Below are 24,935 nucleotides of genomic sequence, written 5' to 3' on the forward strand. Positions count from 1 at the left end.
CTCTCTCTCTCCTCTCTCTCTCTCTCGGCCTGCTGTGGGGCGCTGGATTATGCAGCCAGTTACACATCATCGTCAGGTCAGCCAGTGCTGCTTCTTCTGAGCCAGAAATCATCCCAGTGCCTCCCAGGCTTCACATTTGGCCTCAACACTGCCCCCTGCTGGACTGTACACATTTATCAGAACCACTGAGGGCCCCTAGGAGCCCAGGGCTCTGTAAACAAATACAGCTCAGGCCTACCGAGGTTAAATTACATGCTGTCTTCATGGTAATGACATGGCAGTGTGGGAGGTGCTGGGTTGAGAGTCGTCCAGCACCCAAAAATATCCAGCTCTGTGGTCAGAAACTGACCACTGATGAAGGGCTAGAGCAACACGTGACACTCGAAGAGCATAACAGACTACAAACCTCATGAGATTTACTCAAATAAATTGTGATGCAGTAAAGCGATAATCTAAAGCAAGTTACCACACCTACCTTGTACGTCCACTAATTGTCCAGTTTATTAGAAACACCTACCTTGTACTTCGACTAACTGGCCGGTTTATTAGAAGCACCCATCTTGTACTTCCACTCACTGGCCACTTTATTAGAAACACCTACCTTGTACGAACACTAACTGGCCATTTTATTAGAAACACCTTGGTATTGTTATTACTGGACCTAAGGGTTCTAGATCAACCCCTGAAAAACAGCCCCATATCATCATCCCTCCTCCACCAAACTTTACAGCTGGCACAGTGCAGTCAGGCAGGTAACGTTCTCCTAGCATTCGCCAAACCCAGACTCGTCCATCAGACTGACAGGTAGAGAAGTGTGATTGGTCACTCCACAGAATACGTTTCCGCTGCTCCAGAGTCCAGCGGCCGCGCTTTACTCCACTCCATCCGACGCTCGGCATTGTGCTTGGTGATGTTAGGCTGTGTGCAGCTGCTCAGCCATGGAAACCCTGCCATGAAGCTCCTGCTCAGTTTCTGTGCTGATGTTGATGCCAGAGGAGGTTTGAACTCTGCAGTTATTGATCAGCAGAGCGTTGGAGACTTTTATGCTTTATGCTCCTCAGCACTCGGACACCCGCTCTGTAACTTTACATGGTCTAACACTTCCTGTCTGAGTTGCTGTGGTTCCTAAACACTTCCACTCTTCAATAATACACTCACAGCTGATCGTGAATATCTAGGAGGGAAGAAATTTCACAAACTAACTTGTGGCAACAAATTTCTTCCCTCCTCTCTCTCTCTCTCTCTCTCTCTCTCTCTATATATATATATATATATATATATGAAATAAACAAGTAAGTAAATAAATAAATAAATAAATAAGGTGTAGCTCAGCATTTAAATGTGACAGGTAATTTGGTCCCTCAGCAGCGTGACGTCCGCGTCCGTCCAAGAGAACCCAGCATGATTACTGGCGTTCCTGTTTGTTAGCGAGGGGCCTGTCAGGATGATGCTGGTTGAAATGCTGTAAATGACGGCGTAACCGGTGTGTCTTTCCGCTTGTCGGAGCCTGAGTGGGATCAGACGGGCCTGCATGGCTCTCCTTCCTCCGTCATTACCATAACACACAGACACAACAATGATCATAACCGCTACGAGTTCTGGATAATGGAATCGGCGCTGTGAGGAAGGTGAAAAATTGAAGCGTGAGGAAATAATGGCTCAACACTCAGGAGAAATGTCAGGGGACAGTGTGTGTGTGTGTGTGTGTGTGTGTGTGTGTATTTGGCTCCTCGTGAGGCACAGTGATGATAAAAATGTGAATATTTTGTGATTGTGGGGATGTTTTATAGTTTTCCCAAAAACTGCAGCCAGAAGAGGCCAAGAAATAGCTTTTGATTGCGCAATCTTGTGAGAAAAGTGAGGGTATGTACTGTTAGCAAGGCTACATATACCCACAATCAGGATTTTAGTCTAAAGCCAAAGTTCAAATGTGTGTTCAGCTTTGACTTTGAACCAATTCAGCAGAATCATCCATATAGTACAAATTCATCTGGCTATATATAACCTGTGTATAGCCGGAGGAACCCCTAAAGATACAATGAATGTGTTTACATGCTCTTGAGTAATCAGATAATGGGGAAACTCCAGGTCTACATGAGTCAGACAATAATCAGATTTCTGCGTTACAACCAGCCAATAAACTCATACTTCATGCCGCAGCTTTATTTTTTTTTATTTTTTTTTTTAATGTTGCGCTACTTTACCTGAAAAATATAACCATACATCATCTAGAACTTTTTAAATCCTTCATTTCATCAAGCATGTATTTGGTTTCAGTGTTGCTCTGAAAGTGTTTTATATTTTTAATTTTTCAATTTATTGTTGACTAGTAAGTGATACAATATTAGTTTTGTTCTTTGATATTGGCTTTTTAGAGTTTTTGCTGGGTTAGCAAAGGGCTCGGCAACACAAACGTTAAGAAGAGCCATTTTGTCCTTTTCAAACCAATTTGGGAGCCACAACATTTTATGCTCATTTTACCATCTTGGCTGTAAATATGTCTCAGTGTGTGCTGATGTACTAGTATACACTAAAATATATAATATACACAAAAACACAGACTTATTTTGCTCTGCTTTAATCTTTAGCTCAGCTATAGCTGCTTTTCTCACATCTCCAGCAGGAAACTTTTGCTCAAATATAGAATAGGTTTTTATAAAATGTCTCTCAATGTTTGACTTTTTACGAGGCTGAAGTCGCTTCTCATTCGCCAGCTTCTTGTTCGAATTTTCCCGTTCCACCTTAAACGGTGCCTGAGGCGCCAGAATGTAACTGCTGCACCATTTAAGGTGGAACAGGACAATTTGAATGAGAAGCTGGCGAATGAGAAACTTCAGCTTCATGACTTTTTAGTGTTTGTCAGTTTCTAACTGCAGATTAAACGTATCAGGAAACCAGCTGGAGTGATTATAAACACAAATAAGTCCATTTGTCTCTAAATTATCGATGTTCATCTTAAATCCCTCTCTTTGCCGTTTTGTTAGCTACTAGCTAGGCGAGATTGTTGTCTGTGTTGCTATGGTGACCAGCAGTCTGCGCTGATCTTCAGGGTTAAAGGGTGAATCAGCAGTTCTACATTAACTCCAGAGTTTAAGACCATTTATTGTTAAACTGTGTTGAACGATCAGCAGAGCTTTATTTTACTGGAAAGGAGGATTATTTTATTTTCATCTACAAACCTAATTCAGCTGTGGAGCCACAACAGGGCAGTAAAAGAGCCGCATGTTGGTGACTCCTGGTTTAGATGGAGCTGAGCATCATTTGTGTAAACTCATCATGCCATCGTCCCACCAGTGCACTGTGGTGTGCTCAGCCTGTCCAGGCCGAGGCCAGCGAGGGTTTTTATTTTTTTATTTATTTTTTTTTCTGGAGAATCAGACAATGGGCCTTTTTTTCCAACCGCCAAACAATCAGTTTGATGCGCCGCTGCTTCGCTCAATAACATAATGCCTCGCTGATACACCTCTCGGGAAATCATCACCTTTTGCTCTTCAAAGCATGTTGAAAATTAAAGTCGAAATTACTGACGGAATTGCCGCAGTTTTAATCAACTATTCTGTTTCAACTGCGGGCAGACGGCGCGCGCTGAATATTAAGGAGAGGCCCAGCGTTATTGTGAATATTATCTGCAGCTGATTAGGTTCAGCCGGCAAGTTATTAGGTGCCAAAATAAAGGATTGGAGAGAGAGAGAAAGAGAGAGAGAGAGAGAGAGAGAGAGAGAGAGAGAGAGAGAGAGTGAGACAGAGAGAGACAGAGAGAGACAAAGATTTGAGAGAGGGAGATGTGAAAAAGAGAGAGACAGGGAAAGACATGAGAAATACATAAGACAGAGAGAGAGAAAGAGAGAAATTAGATTGAAGCAGAAAATGCAGATAGAGAGCAAAGAAAGAGAGAAAAAGTAAGATAGTGACAGAGAAAAAAGAAAGAAAGAGAGGGAGGAATAGAAATGACAAAGAGAGAGAGAAAAGAAAGACAAAACAGGTGAGAAAAAAGCAAAGGGAAAAACACAGAGAGAGAAAGAGAGAGGCAAAGATGTGAGATGGGGGGAGAAAGAGAGGGGGAGAGAGAGAGAGAAAGATGTGAGAGAAGGAGAGATGAAAGAGAGAGAGAGGAAGAGAGAGAAATAAGAGTGAAAGAAAGAAAGAAAGAAATAAAGAAAGAAAGAAAGGGAGGAATTGAAAAGAAAGAAAAAAAAGCAAGTAAGAAAAAAGAGCAGGAAAAGGCAGGAAAATGAGAGAGAGAAAAGAGAGAGAAAAAGAGTTAGGAAAATAGAATGGGGAAAAGAGGAAGGAGAGAAAGAGAGAGAGAGAGAGAGAGAGAGAGAGAGAGAGAGAGAGAGAAAGAAAGAAAGAAAGAAAGAAAGAAAGAAAGAAAGAAAGGGAGGAATTGAAAAGAAAGAAAAAATAACCAGGTAAGAAAAAAGAGAAGGCAGGAAAATGAGAGAGAGAGAGAGAGAGAGAGAGAGAGAGAGAGAGAGAGAGACCTCTGCGTGCTGTGAGGAGGTTCTAACCTGTTGGAGGAGAGAAATGGGTCATGGCTGATTCCAACACTGGCAGCTTCATTAAAGAGATTCAACAAAGAAGAAATACATTAATAAATAAATAAATCAATAAACAGAAAAGAGGAAAAAAGAAAATGAAGATGAGAAGAAAATAACTTCACACTGATCAGTGCAGAGTCAGGGCAGCCGCACGTCTCTTATACCTGTTATTGTGTAGAGACGCTTACACGCACAGCACGGCACAGCATTATTAAACACAGATACTCATATATATGATATATTTATATAGCGCGTATGGGACGTATGACCTCACGTCCTGACGAGGTATAAAAACAAACGTGGGCATGTATGTTTACATTCTGAAATGCATTGAAAACATATTACAAAATATTCGGTCTATATAACATATAATATATTAGAAATACCTTCCAGTATATTAACGTTATGGAACAGATTGATTACATATGATAATGTGATATATTGGAAACGTATTCCAGACCTTTATAGATCAAACTGTGTTGACAGAAGACAGTAAATATTCCTGTATGGTCAGTCTGTGTGTTTGGATTAGTTTATAGGCTTTTATCTTCCTCATCATCATCATCATCATCATCTTCATCACCATCATCTTCATCTTCATCATCATCATCATCATCATCAACATCATTCTCCTTTTCTTCATCATCATCAACATCGTCTTCCTCTCCTTCTTCTTTGTCTGTTATTCCTCTGTTCTTCCTCTTCTTATTATTTTTCTGATTTTTTCTTCTTCTTCTTCTTTCTTCCTCTTCTTCTTCATCTCCTTCTTTTTCTTCTTCTTTTTCTTCTTTTTCTTCTCCTTCTTCTTCTTTGTCTGTTATTCCTCTGTTCTTCCTCTTCGTCTTCTTCCTCTCCTTCTTTTTCTTATTTTTCTTCTTCTTTTTCTGTTACCCCTCCATTCTTCCTCTTCTTCTTCTTCCTTTTCTTCTTCTTCATCATCATCATCATCAACAACATCATCATCTTCTTCATCTCCTGCTTTTTCTTATTTTTCTTCTTCCTTCTCTGTTATCCCTCCATTCTTCCTCTTCTTCTTTTTCTTTTTCTTCTTTGTCTTATTCCTCTGTTCTTCCTCTTCTTCTTCTTCTTCTCCTTCTTCTTCTTCTTCTTTTTCTTCTTTGTCTGTTCTTCCTCTGTTCTTCCTCTTCTTCTTCTTCCTCTCCTTCTTTTTCTTATTTTTCTTCTTCTTTCTCTGTTATCCCTCCATTCTTCTTCCTCTTCTTCTTCTTCCTTTCCTTCTTTTTCTTCTTTTCTTTCTTTTTCTTCTTCTCCTTCTCTTTTTCTCATTCTCTTTCTTCTCATATTTCTTCTTCTTCTTCTTCTTCTTCTTCTTATTATTATTATTATTATTATTATTTCTTATTTTTTCTTCTTTTTCTCTTCTTCTTCTCATACTTTTTTCTCATTCTTCTACTGTTCTTTCTTATTAATATTATGCTTATTCTTCTCTTTTTCTTCTTCTGCTTCTTCTTCTTCTTCTTCTTCTTCTTCTTCTTCTTCTTCACCTGTTCTTCCTCTTCTTGTTCTTCTTATTCTTCCTCTTTCTCTTCTTTCTTTTTTTTCTTCTTCTTTTCCTATTCTTGTTCTTCTTCTTTGTAGCTCTGTTCAGTGTAATGATCCCATGTATATGTATCCAGCTTCAGCTCCCGTATCTTTTACAACAGCGCCCTCTATCCTCTGTCTAGGTAAACAGGGTTCTGACTGTGTATTAATGTGCAGTGTGCGTGTGAGTAACTGTACTCAGCATTGATTAATTGCTAATCTTTTTATTCATGAGGCCAGCACTGTTTACAGTTCATATCCTGAGAGCCTGTAATTCGGCGGCGGCTCCGGTCTGACCCATTGACATGTTTGACACGTTTCCACACATAAACAATAATCCATCAGTAATTACATCAAGATGGCATTGTGATTGATTGCATCAAAGGGCAAAAACGGATGACTGGAAACGCTTTGTGACTCGTGATTTGTGTTACTTTACAGCCTGTGGACTTTGAAACCAAGCGCTCGTACACGCTGAAGGTCGAGGCCACTAATCCGTACGTCGACCCGCGCTTCATCAGCTGGGGGCCGTACAAAGACACCACGATAGTGAAGATCGCTGTGGAGGACGCAGACGAGCCGCCGAGCTTCATGGCCTCCAGCTACACCTTTGAGGTAGAGGAGAATGCTCCAGGGGGGACACTGGTGGGCCGCGTTCATGCCAGGGACACGGACATCGCCAACAACCCCATCAGGTAAGAGCACTGGAGAAAATACCATACTGCAGCTGTATTATTATATATGATGTGCTATACAGCTTACAATATATACTATATGTCCAAAAGTATGTAGACAGCTGAGGAAAAGCTAAGGTCACCATATCCAATACAAAGTGTGGGCTAGAGGGGCATAAAGCCCCCCAGCATTGGGCTGTGGAGCAGTGGAACTGTGTTCTCTGGAGTGATGGAGCTCCATCCAATACCTTTGCGATGAGTTAGTGATCCAGAACTGACCATCCAACATCAGTACCTGACCTCACTAATGCTCAATCAAATTCTCACAGCAATGTTCCAACATGCAGAAGCCTTCGCAGAAGAGTAGGGGCTGTTACTGCAGCACAAACTCACTATTAACATCTTCCTTTTTGAAAAGGGTTCTAAATAGAACCATCCACAGCACATTCTTCATCAATCTGAAGAACCATTTCATGCTACAAAGACCCCTTTAATCATGCAGAGGGTTCTTTGAGTGTTCATGGTTCTCTATAGAACAATTGGTAACACTTTCTATGAATGTCACCTTTGTAAGCATCTATAAACACATTCATAACATGTTATAATGCATTCATAAGACATTATAAACATGACTATAAATATTTATTAAAATGCATTATACGTTATAGCCATGCTTATTATGCATTATGAATTGTTAACATAATACATTATAAGTACTGTTCATAACAAATTATAAGAGCTCATAAGTCGTGTTTGTCCACTCTAAGTAAAGTGAAGCGTACTGTACTAAAGCCTCCTCCAGTGTTCAGAGTGAGGCTTCAAGTTGAAGTATTTACTGAAGGATTTACTGAAACACTAAAACATTCACAGTAAAGCACATTACAGGCTTCAAATGTCAGAGTTTAAACTAGAGCTGCCATCAGTGTTTTACCCAATGTGGGAAAGGTAATGTTCACCACCGTTAGCTTGGTATTTGTCTTTACTTTACGCTCTCCAAGCTGGGACTGACTTCTTTGGCACTGACATTATAACATGTTATTAACACTATTTATAATACATTATATTAACAATTCATAATATATAATAAACATGGCTATAAAGTGTAATTCATTTTTATAAATGTTTATAATCATGTTTATAATTCCATATGAAGGCATTATATGTTATAAATGTGTTTATAGATGCTTACAAACGTGACATTCATAGAAAGTGTTACCGAACAATTTTCTTTACTAGAACCCTTGAAGAACCATCTTTCTTATGAGTATATGTTAACATACATTTGGCCATTTTTGCGGATAACAGTGTGTCACACAGTGTTAGTGTATTTAAAATTAATTAACAACTTAAAGAGTTTATAGCTGATTGATAATTGATAATTGAGCGTTTGTGGTTAACATGGTTCTAGCTGGTCTTTATTAGCTTCTGTTACTTACATTAGCACTGTAGCTCTAAAGAAGCAAATTTCAGACACCAAACATGCCTTGGTTGATTATACGTCTGGCATAAGAGAGGAAAATTATGCCAAATTATGGCTTAAACTGAGCTCATCTCTTCTCTGCTCTCTTTCTTTGGTAGATATTTAATCCCTCGCTACACAGACTTGGAGGAGTTCTTCACCATCAGCCCCGAGGACGGCACTATAAAGACCACAAGGCCTCTGGACCGCGAAAGTCAGGCTTGGCACAACATCTCCGTCAGCGCTACGGAGATCGGTAGGACTTTTTCTTCTTTCTTCGGGGTTTCTTAATGACAGAGTAGCTCCGAGTTCCTTTCATTCTTTCCCTTCCCAAGCGGCCCAATCCCTCGCTCCGCCCGCTCTCGTGTGGTCAAGGCGTCTCTGGGCCCGAGCATGATTTCAGGGTAGACGTCCACAGATTGCCTCTTCAAACCGCCAAATCATTCCCTTAGTTCTGAGCCGGTAATGCAGCTCGCCTCAAAAAAAAAAAGAAACTATATTTACTTTCTCAAGCGCCCAATTCTCCGCGGGAGCGGGCCGCATTAGCATCCAGACTTTCTGATTTTCTGATTTTTTTTGTGTGTCTGAGACGTTCCTCTTGTTCTCTTCTGTCCTCTGTGATAATTTGACGCATCTAAAATTCATGTCTCAAGTTTCGGCGAATCAAATGGCCTCTTTTGTAAAACGGATTGTGCTTTTCTCTGGAAACATGATATCGTTGCGTTCCACGCCTTGATAAAGACAGCGGGGCTCATACTGGGCTTAGAAATGAAAAGCCTCCTTTTGTAGCTCCGTCTCCAGCCTAGACGACGTTTTGACTTTCTTCAGTTCTCAAAGGCATAGTTTTAACTTGCTTAAACACAGGAAACAAGCCCCGCCCCCTTTTACTTTTTACTTTTAATTGACAGTTTTGTACCCCCCACTGTGTTCTATATTACAGAGTCTGCATATGTTTAAATGTAACTGCCCCCCTAAAATTTTAAGCAGCATAAACAGCAGTATGCAAAAGTTTGGACCCCACTGGTCTTATTACATGTTTTATTGACAAGTGTATATAAAATCAAGCCCACTTTATTGTGCTCGAATTGTTTAATTTATTTTTAAATTTTAAATGCTTTTGTTTTTAATTATTAATAGCAGTTAGCGCTTAAAAAGTCCTGAAATCTGCTCCTCCTCCACCCCATCAGGACCCCCACCTCCCACACCTGGGTGCTCTTGAGTGTGTAGATTCTGTTCTTACCTAAAAACAAATCCCAAATAAGAAAACACTGGTGAATGTCAGTGTGTAAATGGGTTTTAAGATGAAATTTCGATAACACTTTCTATGAATGTCACCTTTGTAAGCATCTAAAAACACATTCATAACATGTTATAATGCATTCATAAGGCATTATAAACATAGCTATAAATATTTATAAAAATGCATTATACATTATAGCCATGCTTATTATGCATTATGAATTGTTAACATAATACATTATAAGTACTGATCATAACAAATTATAAGAGCTCATAAGTGGTATTTGTCCGCTCTAAGTAAAGTGAAGCGTACTGTACTAAAGCCTCCTCCAGTGTTCAGAGTGAGGCTTCAAGTTGAAGTATTTACTGAAGGATTTACTGAAACACTAAAACATTCACAATAAAGCACATTACAGGCTTCAAATGTCAGAGTTTAAACTAGAGCTGCCATCAGTGTTTTACCCAATGTGGGAAAGGTAATGTTCACCACCGTTAGCTTGGCATTTGTCTTTACTTTACGCTCTCCAAGCTGGGACTGACTTCTTTGGCACTGACATTACAACATGTTATCAACACTACTTATAATGCATTATATTAACAATTCATAATGTATAATAAACATGGCTATAAAGTGTAATTCAGTGTAATTCTTTTTATAAATATTTATAACCATGTTTATAATGCCTTATGAATACATTATAACATGTTATAAATGTGTTTATAGATGCTTACAAAGGTGACATCCATAGAAAGTGTTACCGAAATTTCTTCTTAAGAATGGTTGATGAATGAGGCCCAGTGTTAGTATAGAAAGCTACAGTGTTGAGTAATTACTCAAAAAAGTAATTCATTACAAGTTAGTAATCATTTCTCTCAAACTGCAATGGAAATATGTTACTTATTACTTCTAATTTCAAAAATCTCACTACAGATTTCTTAATCTCTGCATTACTCTGTACCAAATTATCACTATTTTGGCAGATATATCATATTAGAACAACCAAAATCATCTGCCAACATAGTGAGATAATACTTGCACATACGCACACGAACTTTAATTTTTCTTTCAACTTTGCACATATAACTGTACTGTTTTTACTTTTTTACGATTGTTTTTAGTGTATTTCTACTTATTCTGTGTATTTAACATAGATATTTTTTATATATTTCTATTTTTTTTCTAAGAGTATATTTGGTGAATGGAGGAACAGTAAAGTAAGAATTTCATTGTATAGTGTAACTGCCTGTTTCTGATGTACATATGATAATAAAACTCTTGAATCTTGAACAATTTTACTTAAAAGTCTAGATGTAGTTCAGTAATCTTATAATGTTCTTACAGCCGTCTCAGAATGAGAAATAGATTTACTGATTAGGTTCAAGATTATTTCATTATTTCAGGACATGTTGATGTTGATGGATGCGCCACTAATTTAACTAACTTTCTAAGTGGAAATAAGACAAAACAAGCCCACTTTACCATCCTCAAACTGTTTAATTTATTACTAAGTAAATGCTTTTGATTTTAATTATTTTTAGCAGTTAGCAATTAAACAGTCCTGAAATCTGCTGCTCCTCCACCCCCTCAGGACCCCCACCTCCTTCAGCTATGTCTGACATCACCCCCTCTTAGAAATACATGTTATTTCTGTATCTATTCTTATAGGGTTTATGGGTGATATTACTGTGGGGGAAAAAGAGTTAACAATAGATAAATATATTAGCCCCTAAAACTCTGTGAGTTTAGCATTATACACACACACACACACACACACATATATATATATATATATATATATATATATATATATACACACAATCATATCTTCATGTTTGCCATTTTTCAGTTTTTGACATAATTTGAAAATGTCTGTTGCCCTTTACATTGTGTGTAAATTTCATGATGAATGGACTAAAGGAAACGACCCCAAATGACTTTGAAAAAAGTCTCGTTCCATTGACTTACATTAAAGTAAAGTAGGTTTTTTGTGTTTTCTGTAAGGTTACCATTTTGGAGATACGAGGTTTTTCTTCCGACAACAGTGAAATATATATAGACAGCCAGTGATGTGCTCTGTCACTCGATGATAGCAAAACATGATTGTTTTGCAAAAGTGAGGATGTTTTGCTGGTTCTCACAATAAATAAGTAAATAAATAAATAAACAAATAACTTATTTCACCACAAATGTCACTTTTTTGGAAAAAATGTCATTTGGTTACTGAGATTAAAGTTAATGTTGCTCTGCTAAACTAATACAGAAGTCAATGGAAGTCCTCACAAATCTACCAAAACCGGTGTGTATGTGTGTGTGTAGGTGTGTGTGTGTTACTATGATGAAAAAAACAGTAAAAAAGTTGTTAATGGAGAAAAGTTAAGGAAAAACTCGTCATATATTTACGCCACTCGTATCCCAGCTGTGTTTGTGGCTCTCCTTTGATTTCTGTTGTCTCGTTTCAGGCGGACATCACCAAGATGCAAAGGTGCGCGTCAACATCAAAGTGAAAGACGTAAACGACAACGCGCCGGAGTTCGCCACTCAGGAGGAAGTGCTAATGTGTGAAAACGTCACCCCCGGCACTGTAAGCCTGTTTACCTTTACATCCTATCCCTGAGTACAAACACGCAAGGTGGCAGTTCACTGAATAAAAGCTGCAGAATAAATAAATAAACAAACAAGCAAAAAAATGAAGTCGCGTCGTGTGTAGGACAAAAATATTCCACCTCACTCTCCTTCTGTAGCGGAAATAATGAAGTTATTTTTGTTCACACTTCTACTGTGGAAAAGTAACACTTCTAAAAGAAAGCAAAACTTCTCCAAATCTTTCAGGATGTAGATGTAAATTTATTCTGTGCTTCTGGGTCGTTGTTTCATCACACTTTCTTGCAAGTTAAGCCAGTTTTCGCTTTAGGCTGCTGCCTGTGCTGTATTTGAGAGTGATTACCTCTTATGCTCGTAGGTATATTTCGGTTTGTCCATCTGAATTTACATGACCAAAGGCAAATTACTCAGTAACTGCATGAAATAACTGTACGTTTTTGTTTCTGTTTTTTTTTTTTTGTAACAGTTTCCCTCAAATTAACAGAACATGTGTTTTATGATCACACATATTGCTACATGCTTACAGTTTACTGCTGAAAGCCAAAAATCGTAGACGCTCTTTGTATTTTTTTATAAAAATAATGTTTTACAGAGCAGATCACTGAAGAGACGCCGTCTGTTTATAGTTTATAGCCCAGATTTGTGGAAAAATGGGTCGACTTTCAGTAGAAAAAACAATTGTGAGTTCAGCTTCTTTTATTATAAGGGTTTAAAATTACATCACCCATCTATTTGACTGGAAAGAAGACAGTTACAGCTCTCATACGACCCCCACCTTTAGAATGAAGCTTATAAAATATGAAAGTTATGAAGTAAAGAATATGACGAAGTGTGTTTTGGAACCATCGGTGGTCCCACGGAATTAAAGAAGTTAAGGACCATAAATGTGTAAAAACTTTATTAACTCATTTTTTTTTTAAATAAAAGAGTTTGATGCAGTAAGTAAACTTGGTTAAAGTTTCAAACCTTAGCCTGTTTTCAAATCACTGTTTTTGTGATGTCACTAAAACCAGCTTGTTAACGGTTGTTTGGGCTTCTCTGGTCAAATTTTCGCTTAGAAAATCAACAAAACCTGCTGTTTGACTGGAAATGTTCAAACGTTTGCATGCCTTTGTGCACATTTACACCAACAGCAGTTAAGCCCCGCCCCTTCACACTGAAGTTATAAGGAGTGTTTCAGCCCGGGCTGCTTTTTGAGGCCCAGTACGGGGCAGCCAATCAGGACAAATCTCGTTTACATGTTTCAGCCTGTTTAAAAACTAAAGAATTTTAAAAAAACATTCCTCGTTCATTTTATGGCGCAAAAAAACACACAAATGTTATTTTATAAGTGGAAATAAATAAAAATACGAACTTTTAAATGTTCGAATGCAGTTTAAATGTACTTCCTCTGACCTGACGTGGTCCGATCACTTCCCCAGATCATAAAGACGGTGAGTGCAGTGGATAAGGATGAAATGGCCCACCGCCAGCACTTCCACTTCAGCCTCGCCCCGAAGGTGGCAAACAACCTCAACTTCTCCCTGAAGGACAACAGAGGTGAGTCCAGCGCAAAATAACGTACACGTCCAGCCTGAATGTAGACAGCGAAGGTTAGTGCCTCAGCATGGAGGCGCTAACCTTCCAGATTAGATTTCTGAGGGGCGTTCCTCCAAGAAAATTAAAATGAGCTGCACTTTCTTGCTCGCTTAGCCAGAGTTGGAGAGTTTTAGATGCTGCCAATGTCAGTCGTCTGCTTAGATCAACATTTGCTGTGCACTTCTTATAGAAAAAAGCCATTATGCCATCCATAAACTAAACATCGCTGTGTTAAGGAGGCTTTAAACACTAAAAATATAATTTAATATTTTTCTTTTCCTGCATCGTTTGAGTTCAGCAGCTGTCCTTCACATTGTGTGGACATTTGATGATGAATGGGCCACTAAAAGTGCTCCAAAGCTGCCTGGAATAAAACCTCTTATATTAACTTCCATTAAAAGTTAAAAACGTTTTCGTCCTCAATAAAATGACCATTTTGGACGGGAATGGTCTTCTCCCTAGACTAAGGTAAGCAGCTGCTTGGGCCCCCATGAGCCAAGGGCCCTATAAAAAACACAATGACAGTTTCTGTATGTGTTTATGGTAAATAATCTATTCCAAAATGCATATATATTAATAAAATAGCTGTAATTTGTGATTGTAGTGATTATTTTCAGTAATTTCAATGTAATCCCCCCATCAGTCATGGTTATAATAGATTATATAGGTTCTTTAAGGGTTCTTTAGTAAAGAAAATGTTTTTTATAGAACCATGAACACTCAAAGAACCTTTTAATCGTGCAAAGCGTTCTTTGAGTGTTCATGGTTCTATGAAAAACATTTTCAAAGAACCCTTTGCACGATTAAAAGGTTCTTCACAGCATGAAAGCGTTCTTCAGAACCCTGGTTCTGTACAGAAGCTTTGTGAAAAGGGTTCTGTATAGCACCAAGAAGATTCCTCTATTGTTACAATATCAAGCTTGTTACAGTAGCAGAACCTGTTTGGTGCTATACAGAACCCATTTCAAAAAACTACTATATAGAACCATCTACAGCACATTCTCCATCAATCTGAAGAACGCTTTCACGATGTGAAGAACCTTTTAATCATGGAAAGGGTTCTTTGAGTGTTCATGGTTGTATATAGAACCTTCTTCTCCACTAAAGAACCCTTGTTGTATCGGTTCTAATGATGTTTGGTGATTTTACAAGCAAAAACACTTTTCGTGCCATAAGAAATGGTTCTAAACAATGTGCTTAGGTGCCTAAGACTTCTGACCAGCACTGTGTGGACATTACTGACTATCACATATGGACGTTTTAGCCCTCCAGCTACTATGTTAAAGCAATAAACCACGAGAGGCCGTGCAATACTGTGATTGTATCACGGGGAAGGGTGTTTTTAGGCACCACCTGAAACAGAAACTCCCTTCCCTGTGATAAAATCACTGTAACGCACGGCCTCAAGAGGCTTGTTGCTTTTATAAAACGGCAGTCAAGATAAAATATGATAAAATACACAATTTTTCAGAAAATAATTTAAGTAATTAATAATAATAAGCGACACAAACAAGTATTCCGCCAAGAAATGTAGTTTCGCCTATCACTGTTCACTGCGGTTATTTCATGAATTTTTAAACGTTTTGTCATGATATCACAGCACTGTTTAATGCAAAAACTTTTACTTTATAAGTACTTTCTGGTCACCAAATCACCACCGTGAGTCTTATTTAGCACCAATCCAGCGGCCCCTCTTCTCACACTGGGGCTGAATCTCAAACAGCTCCCTGCTCCCTACATAGTGCACTACGTCGGAGTTTAAATACTGGATCCTGCAGCCCAACAGAGCAAAATACAGCTAATAAACAGTCATTTGGGACTCAGACTCATCCACACTCGATACATGAGGCACTGTTTGGCTGTAGAGGCTAGAATTTCTAACCTTTCATAGCTAGAACACTGTTTAGGGAGTACAGAGCCGTTTGGGGTTCAGTCTGGGTTTGACGCGACTTCTGACTGAATCACGAACATCTGAAGTGTGTAAAACATTCAAGTGACATTTTTAGACTTTTATACTGCAGTTTTACAGTAAATCAGACTGTAAGTGCTTTAATTCAAGTCTGTGATATTAATGATGGAGCTGTTTAGGCTGTTGGCTCTTTTAGCCTGTTAGCTCGCTGACCAGCCTGGTTTTAGTTAAGAACATAAGTTGTCAGCCTCTCAATTTAAACAATAAAGGGTTCTGACTTCAGTACACTCGGTGCTCCATGTGAGCAGCATGAGAGTCAAAGATTATCCACTAACAGCACAAGCGTTTTTTTTTGTGTTGTGGCATATTAATAGACAATTCAGTCACTGTGAGGCCGTCATTGGTGAGTGTATATCGTGGATTTTACAACGGCTTCAAACGCAGCTCAGCCAATCAGATTTTAGGACCGTGACTATCCGTTTTATGATATTGTGTAAACACTCTTTCCTCCTCATATAGATGAAGATGTCTTATCTATGGACATCGCACAAAGAGCAGGATTCACTCGTGTTTTTCTCTAATCACATCAGAGGCTGTGGGTTCATGGCTGAGGCCACGCTAGCATGCTAGCATGATGATTAGCGCTGTTCCTCTCACGCTTTCCCTGCCGCATGGCAGAGATTCTCCTCCCCAGCTGCTGTAGGGGCTCAGTGCCTGGCACGGCCACAGACCCCTGGGCCCAGCCTGGTGCCCGCTGTGCCCGGGCCAGAGCGGGCAGGCGCGAGGAGCTCCGGCCGTGCCAGGCTGCGCTGGCACTGAGACGGAAAACTCTGGCCGCAGGACTAAAGGGTGACATGGCACACTGAGTGGAGCTCAGACAGAAAAGAGTTTTAAAAGAGAGGAATAAAACAACTCAGCAGCTTTTGGAAGTTGTGAAGAGACAAGAAGAACTTTGTCATCTATTTATACGTACAGTGATATTAAATAATGTCCCCCTGGGTCATTCTACAGAAACGTCCACTTTTCTGTCTCTCCATAGGAGTCACTGGTGTTACTGATCCTCATTGGTGTTCCACATAATAAAGGAACACCAGAGACATTTTAATGAACAATGCATTTTACAGAATGGCTGCTACAGAGCATCAAACCACATGTTGTCAATCATGGAATATCCACTAAAATATGGAATTTAATCCATTTGTATTCTATTTTTTCACAGTTACCTCAGAATAAAGTCGGTCACACCAGTGACTTCAGCTAAAAGCTTCATATGAAATCATGAGCTCAATGAGAAAATCTCTGATAACTGAAAGACACAGTGGACTCACCATGTGCTTTTCTTCATAGATCCTCAGAAAACAGGTAAAAGGAAGTCGAGTGATGTCATCAGTGAGATTTTTATTTCAAAATAAGAGATTTTTTGTTACGCAGTAACACCAGTGACACGACTCCTGGGGACAACTTTCATTATATATTTTATTATATTTATTTGGCATTTATTTTCTTTATGTCATTTAATTTATATATTTCATAGTCATGTATAGATTATTGTGTTGAAATTGCAGAAAAACATGTTTTTATCTTCAAAATATGGCCTCAGCCTTTACACACGACTGTGAGGACGAGCTCTTCTGTGGTGCTTGGAATTCTATATGATTGATTTAAAAACCAATATTGCTAAATTGATGGTTGAAAAAGGTATAATTGTTAAAATAAGGAACACAGCCTCTGTTTGGTGGGCAACTCAGGAACACAGCCTCTGACTGGTCGACGACACAGAAACGCAGCCTCTGATTGGTTGAAAATCAGGAACACAGCCTCTGATTGATTGACAATTCAGGAATGCAGCCTCTGATTGGTTGACAATTCAGGAACACAATCTCTGATTGGTCGACAACTCAGGAACACAGCCTCTGATTGGTTCACAACTCAGGAACGCAGGCTCTGATTGGTGAACGACTCAGGAAAACGGTCTCTGATTGGTCAACAAGTCAGGAGCACAGACTCTGATTGGTTGACAATTCAGGAACACAGCCTCTGATTGCTCAGCAGACTCAACCGAAGTGGATGGCTAACAGTCATATTAACAACAACAATAACGATGATATTCATAAATGTAGAAGTGGCCTCTATGAATTTTCATAGCAGAAAACATGCTGTCTTACTACCGAAGTCATGATGTGATACAATTGTCTAATTAACACTATGTCACAATATTATGTGCATGTAAATGAAGCAGAGTTGTAGTTGAGTGTTTAAAAAATCCTCAGTGAGTGTGAAATGACCCCGTCTCAATTATGACTCAGTGACAGAGACGGTCAACAGCTGCCGCCTGTAATTCCACATAATCACTGGCTGACTATCAGATGACGTCTTTCTTAATAACATGAAGCCATTCAGGAGTTTCTCTTGTGAACAGCTTCACCACGACACACCTTCATTCACCAGCAGATCAGCAGGGCTTTAAGGCCACTCTCAGAGAGAGAGAGGGAGAGAGAGAGAGAGAGAGAGACAGAGAGAGATGGTGGTGTCTCCTCTGTTTGATCTGGTTTAATGAGAGCGGAAATGAGCGCTTTTTTTCACCGGGCCATTTCAAAAGCCAGCAGTGTGAGGGAGACAGATTAGGCCGCTCAGATTGACTGGCTTTATCATCGGCCAGAGGAGCCTTTCAAATGGACACAGATTTGAAGAGTTTTCACCCACTCGTTTATCTCTCCCTCCATTACGTCCAGCTCGGCGCGGACCTCTAACGTCGCCTTATCATCGCAACTTAATGAAAACCAGCTTCAAATTATACAACCCCCTTATTATACGCACTCAGCAATGACCATCTCGATTGCATTTAAAATAGGAAAAATGTATGTTTATGAGCTTATGTTAATGGATTATAGACAGAGAGACGTGATTTAATGATGACCAAAGGAAAATTTAGCTGCTACACCAGCAGAAGACACTGGACACAGAATACATACACTTACTGACCACTTTATTGGGAACACCTACTCCGTACTCCTGCCAACAGGCCACTTTATTAGAAACACTCACCTTGTATGTCCACTCACTGGACACTTTATTGGAAACACCTACCTTGTGGTTCCACTAACTGGCCACTTTGTTTGAAACACCTACCTTGTGTGTCCACTCACTGGCCACGTTATTGGAAACACCTAGCTTGTGCTTCCCCTAACAAGGTCACTACATTGGAAACACCTACCTTGTACATCCACTCACTGGCCACTTTATTGGAAACACCTACCTTGTGCTTCCCCTAACAAGGTCACTACATCGGAAACACCTACCTTGTACGTCCACTCACTGGCCGCTTTATTGGAAACACCTACCTTGTGCTTCCCCTAACGAGGTCACTACATTGGAAACACCTACCTTGTACGTCCACTCACTGGCCACTTTATTGGAAACACCTACCTTTTACTTACGTTGACTGGCCACTTTACTGAAAACACCTATCTTGTGCTTCCCCTAACTGGACACTTTACTGGAAACACCTACGTTGTACTTGCAGTAACTGTGCCACGTTCTTGGAAACACCTTTATGTCTGCATGTATGTAGTAGGTGTTTCTGATAAAATGGCCAGTGAATTTGGCTGCATGGTAAATGTTTCTAGTAAAGTGGTGACTAAATGCAGTTTAGGCATGTGTGTATACTCAGAGACGTCCTTCCACAGGAACCGCTCTGAGAGCGCCGCTGCTGCCACGGTGCTCAGTATGAGCTGTTTACTGCCGAGAGCGACTTGAAAAGGCTCCTTCAGCGCTGTGTAAGAGGTGGAGCCCCAGAGGAGCACTCACAGTTCAGATGTGACTGCTCATGGTAATCTTGCAGTCAGAATATGATATAGCATTATAAGAGGAGGTGAGAGTGAGGCAGCCTTTGCTTGGTGTCACGCCGCATAAGTGCTGAAGGTGTGTCATTAGAGGCCTTTATGCCGCAGAGTCCTGAAGACAGTGATGCCAGAGAGAGAGAGGGAGAGAGAGGGAGAGGGAGAGAGGGAGAGAGGGAGAAAATTACAGAAGCCACGGGGTGACTAAATGAAGTCACTCCATCTCTGCTCCAAGTGTGACCTTGCGCACAGAGAGCTGTGTGTGTGCTGGAGCTGATCCAGCTCGTCCCCAGCCTTCACTAAAGCCACCTCCACCTCCACCTCCACCTCAACCTTCTCCTCAGCTCTGGTTACAGCAGATAGATGTCTGTCAGAGTAAAGACGAATTTAATACAGGCCTGTTCTCACCTCACTGTTCTCTCTCTGGTGCTCTTATATCTTCTGAACCCACACAGACCGAACCTCACAGCTGTCGGAGCATCTCGTCTCGTCATAAAAAAATATCTTGTAACTCTGGAACCTCATAATGTTTTCGTTTGCGCTGTTTGAAAATGGGAGCTGCTTTTTAGACCGTGTGGACATTTTGTGTCAAGTAGACCAGCAGAAATGGTCAAAAATGACTTTTGGTTCTTTTTCTGTTGTTTAGATCACATTAGATTGAACTGTATTGTCACTGGGCAGAGTACAGAGCCAACGAAATGCAGTTGGCGTCTAACCAGAAGTGCAAAATACAGTATTATTTAGGTATAAAGTGCAGGAAAGTAACCATGGTAAGCAATGCTGTGGACGGTACATCGGTAAACAAAAAAAAAAAAATATAGATATTGCAAGTATAAATATAATATACATACAAACAGAGTGAGTGGAGAGAATGCAAATGGAGGTTGTATGTACTGTCAGAGTGGCATATGTAAAATGATAAGTATGCAGAGTCCTTTGTTTACTGAATTGAATGAAGACATACAGATGACAGACATCCAGAACCATCAGATACAACATATATATATATATATATATATATATATATATATATATACAAAAGCTTATGTCAGTGAAAGCAGTGCCAACAAAATAAAAAAACATGACATCCCCCCAGCAATTCCCTACAAAACATTTCCCAAATTGGACAAAAAAAGGTCGGAGTTGGTGGAAATTGCATCTTTTTAACAAATTCAGTAGTCGTCATGGTTCTATATATACTTTGTTTAGAACCCATGAAGACTCATTATTACTCAGATATTTTCAGACATTCATACATTTCATAAACATAGCATGTTTGTAAGCCTACATTACTACTACTACTACTACTACTACTACTAATAATAATAATAATAATAATAATAAAAACATCCCACTCAGCTCAACCATACTATTTTACAGGAAAGAATGAAAAAAGACATAATATTTAAATTGTAATCAGCGGCAAGAATTTTTATAAATGCAAAGGTAAACACAGTAAAACTGTAATTTACTATATGCAAGTGAAATATTTAAACTACTGAACAACATAAAAACATAGAATTACATAATAAACACAATAAAATCAATACAAATAAAATAGAAATAGAATTTAGTAAGTAAAGTAAAGTCACCAATAATGTCTACATAGAATATATTTTTCCAGCCTATTGACGTCTTAATCCAGCTAACTTTGAGACTAATTAAAGTTTGTACAGACATAATGAGTGTATCGCTGTTGTCAGAAGAAAACCTCATATCTCCAAGTTTTCCACATAATATGAAAATAGCTGTAGCCCTTTACATTGTGTGTAAATTTCATGATCAATGGACTAAAAGAAATGACCCAAAATGACTTGGAAATAATTCTGGTTCCATTGACTTACATTAAAAGTAAAGTAGGTTTTTTCCTTTTCCTGTAAAGTTACCATTTTTGAGATACGAGGTTTTCTTCTTAGTTGTACTGTTATAGATGTTTATACTTACACTGTTATTGATGTTTTCTCTATATGTTGTATCTTACATTTCCGTCTTTCTGTCCGTCCACAGACAGCACGGCCAACGTCATGGTGATCCGGAGGGGTTTCAGCAGGATGACGCAGGACGTCTATGAGCTCCCCATAGAGATCAATGATAACGGGGTTCCTCCAATGAGCAGCACCAACACGCTGCTGATCCGCGTGTGCAGCTGCGACAGCAAAGAAACCATCCTGTCCTGCAACGTGGAGCCGTTCGTCCTGCCTGCTGGGCTCAGCACCGGGGCTCTGATAGCCATCCTCGCCTGCATCGTCATTCTGCTGGGTATGACTCACTACACCGATGTTTATTAGCATTACAGTAATGTGTATTATTATAAACGTAGAGGGGTGATTCCTAACAATAAGCCTGGAGATTAATGAGTAAATAGGCCTGGAGTTTAGATCTGCAGTCCTGCTGGACATTTACCGTTTATGTTTTGTTGTAAAAACCTACATCTACTCCTAAAATTAATATTAACCTTAATGTTGATAATCGACAAAGTATCACCAGAAAGTTTCTTAATAATGTAAGTATCTGTAGATCATCTATAGGGGACCATCCAAATAAAGTGTGACCAAAAATCCCCTTTTAGTTAGCAAGTTAATCACCAGATGTGGTGATATTAATGATAATGTAATGATAATTGTGGTGATATTAGGGATAATATGGAAAGTTTTCCAGTTGGTTGCTAGGAAGCCATCTATAAACAGAAGAAACTCAAAATGAGGATAGTTACGCTGTCTAATTTAGCTTCCAGCTAACTCAGTAGCACAGTCTCTCTTTTGTATGTATTAGTGCACAGTTTAGTCAGCAGGAATTGTTATCATATGCAAAAGTTTGAGTGTCTCTGCTCAATTTTTGTTGATTTTCTAAGTAAAAATAAGTTAACATGTCCTTTACAGTGAACACACTTAAATATGGCATTTTTCTGCAAATATTTCCTGCACCTTAGTTTAGGAGGAGTGAGCTTTATGTTCTAAAACCTTCACATAAACTATTGAGGTATCATTCTGGGTTTAACCTCTTTCTGCAGGGCCCCCTAGTGGCCATTCCACCAGCAGCATATTGATATGTATTTATTGAATTAATTTAATCAAATAAAATATTCTCCCACCATAACTTTTAGATGAGCTAGGACTCTGTTGTCTCTCCGTGTAAGAAATGTTAAGCTGCTAGTGAGCAACGAGGGGCGTAAGGGGAAGGGTGAGACCCTCTGCTGTGAAAAACTATTCACACCCCTCCAAAAAGACGGCCGTGCCGAGATAAAACGGACACCTGCAGCTTCCTACATATCGAACAGTCCTGTACAACTGATACAATAAACATGAGAATTTAACCACAATAACAGTTCTTTTATATGTTGACCTGATCACTCATCTAAATTACTAAGAGGTGTTAAATTGATGTATCCGGTGTGCTCAAAACTCCTGCTCTTCTCGTTTTACAGCGATCGTGGTTCTGTTCGTGGCTCTGCGGCGGCAGAAGAAGGAGCCGCTGATCGTGCTCGAGGAGGAGGACATCCGCGAAAACATCATCACCTACGACGACGAGGGCGGCGGCGAGGAAGACACGGAGGCCTTCGACATCGCCACCCTCCAGAACCCGGACGGCGCCAACGGCTTCCTGCCACGCAAGGACATCAAGCCGGAGCTGCAGTACCCTCTGAGGCCCGGGCTGAGGCCGGTGGCTAACAGCGTCGACGTGGACGATTTCATCAAAACGAGGATTTCCGACGCGGACAACGACCCGACCGCCCCACCGTACGACTCCATTCAGGTCTACGGCTATGAAGGCAGAGGCTCCATCGCGGGTTCGCTCAGCTCTTTGGAATCAGTCACTACGGATTCTGACCTGGACTACGACTACCTCCAGAGCTGGGGGCCGCGCTTCAAAAAACTCGCCGACCTGTACGGCACCAAAGACTCGGCTGACGACAACTCCTAACGACCACTTTTTTGGGTTTTTATTTTTTGTCGATTCTTCTTACACCTCGCTCCCATCACTTCCACTAACTATGTGTACTGTGTGAGGTTTACTATAAGTATTCCACGAGTTCATTTACTATTTATAGTAAACTTTTTAGGTCGTTTCGTTCGCTTGTTTCGAGTATACGTGCCAGTATACTGCATAAACGGTAGGAGATCGTTACGTGTAGGGTACGATCGGAAGATGAAGGCTAAGTGGGGGGAAAAAATAAAACGTGAAAAAAAGAAAAAATACAAAAAGAAAATAAAAAAAAGACACACCTCTGTGGGATGTACGGAAATCCGAAGAAACGTGGTCATTTGAGAACGAAAGAACGCAACGTATTTCACTCTTTTCTTGTTCGTAAGGTGGGTCACAGGAAGACGTGGAAATGCTGATACTGTGAATGAGCTCACAATGGAGAAAAACAGTTGCCTTATTAATGAAAAAACACGAGAAAAAATGTCAGCAAACTCAGACTTTGTCCCTTCTGTAGCGCCTCCTACTGGCCGTCGGAGGATCTGCCTAAACAGGACGTCTTCTTCTTCTTTTATTTTTCATTTTTGTTCTTCTTTTTTTTAATAAAAATAGGCCCTGAAGTTGAAGGATCCAACAAAGGCAAGACAAAAAAACAAACAAACAAACAAACAAATAACAAAAAAAAAAATACAAACCCACCTTCAGGCCAACACCACCAATGAACCACAACAAAGAAAGACACGTGAGCTCAAAAAATCGCCTTAAAATCACGGACACTCTCGCAAACGCAGTGCATTTTTCTTTTTTTTTTTTTGTAACTTGAAAACTATATCCTAAAGCAAGATAAAATCCATATAACGTATGTACAGTACAAACGTGCAGATATGTCTCTTGAGGATCAAACTTGCGCCTATCGGTTCATGTAAAATCTCCTCTTTTTTTTATTATGATGATATAATTATTACGATTATCATTATTTTCAATCTCTTCATTTCTTCATTTTCTTTAATGGCGTATATTATTATTCTCCCCTGTGAGAAAATAGCAATCTGTCCTGTCGCAGTGAGAAACAGCTAATTTCTATGTCAATTTTATGGTAACTATTTGTACAATTTTAAAAGTTCTTATTTTAGTATACATACAAATATCAGTATTTCAACATGTACGAAACTGTTACAGCATCACACTTATATTTTATGAACATTGTACTGTTGCTTTATTATGTGCTTCAATCTAAGAAGCGGAAAACTTTGAAATAAATGCTCTTTTTATAAAATAATCCATGGTGTTGATAAATCTGTAATGAGCAGTGTTTTTTGAAACAACAAGGAGTTATTAAATAATGATACAATGTTATTATCTGTTTATAGGAATTCTGTCAAGTTATCTGTCTCAAGATGTGATTGTGACTTTTCAAAAAAAACATTATAAATATTCATTTTATTAATTTATTAACTTTTCATTTTATAGCCACTTTCAATTATATAAACTAGCATAGACTAATATATTAGAATCATTGGTAACACTTTCTATGAATGTCACATTTGTAAGCATCTATAAACACGTTCATAACATGTTATAATGCCTTCATATGGCATTATAAACATCATTATAAATATTTATAAAAATTA

At 39.3% G+C, this 24,935-nt stretch overlaps 1 protein-coding gene across 2 annotated transcripts in view; it reads left to right on the plus strand.

The window, feature by feature from the left end:
* Positions 1 to 24,583, plus strand: part of cdh11 (cadherin 11, type 2, OB-cadherin (osteoblast)) — a 127,533-nt gene extending 102,950 nt beyond the window's left edge. For both annotated transcript variants that reach the window (XM_036584464.1, XM_036584465.1), the window contains exons 7-12: positions 6,525 to 6,778; positions 8,336 to 8,472; positions 11,916 to 12,037; positions 13,479 to 13,596; positions 21,391 to 21,642; positions 22,808 to 24,583. In XM_036584464.1, coding sequence (XP_036440357.1) covers positions 6,525 to 6,778; positions 8,336 to 8,472; positions 11,916 to 12,037; positions 13,479 to 13,596; positions 21,391 to 21,642; positions 22,808 to 23,304 — 1,380 coding nt within the window. In that variant the 3' untranslated portion in view covers positions 23,305 to 24,583. The remainder of the gene's footprint in view (positions 1 to 6,524; positions 6,779 to 8,335; positions 8,473 to 11,915; positions 12,038 to 13,478; positions 13,597 to 21,390; positions 21,643 to 22,807) is intronic.
* The last annotated feature ends 352 nt before the right edge of the window (positions 24,584 to 24,935 follow it).

This window comes from Colossoma macropomum, unplaced genomic scaffold (assembly GCF_904425465.1).
Source record: "Colossoma macropomum unplaced genomic scaffold, Colossoma_macropomum, whole genome shotgun sequence".
In the NCBI taxonomy this organism is placed as follows: Eukaryota; Metazoa; Chordata; class Actinopteri; order Characiformes; family Serrasalmidae; genus Colossoma; species Colossoma macropomum.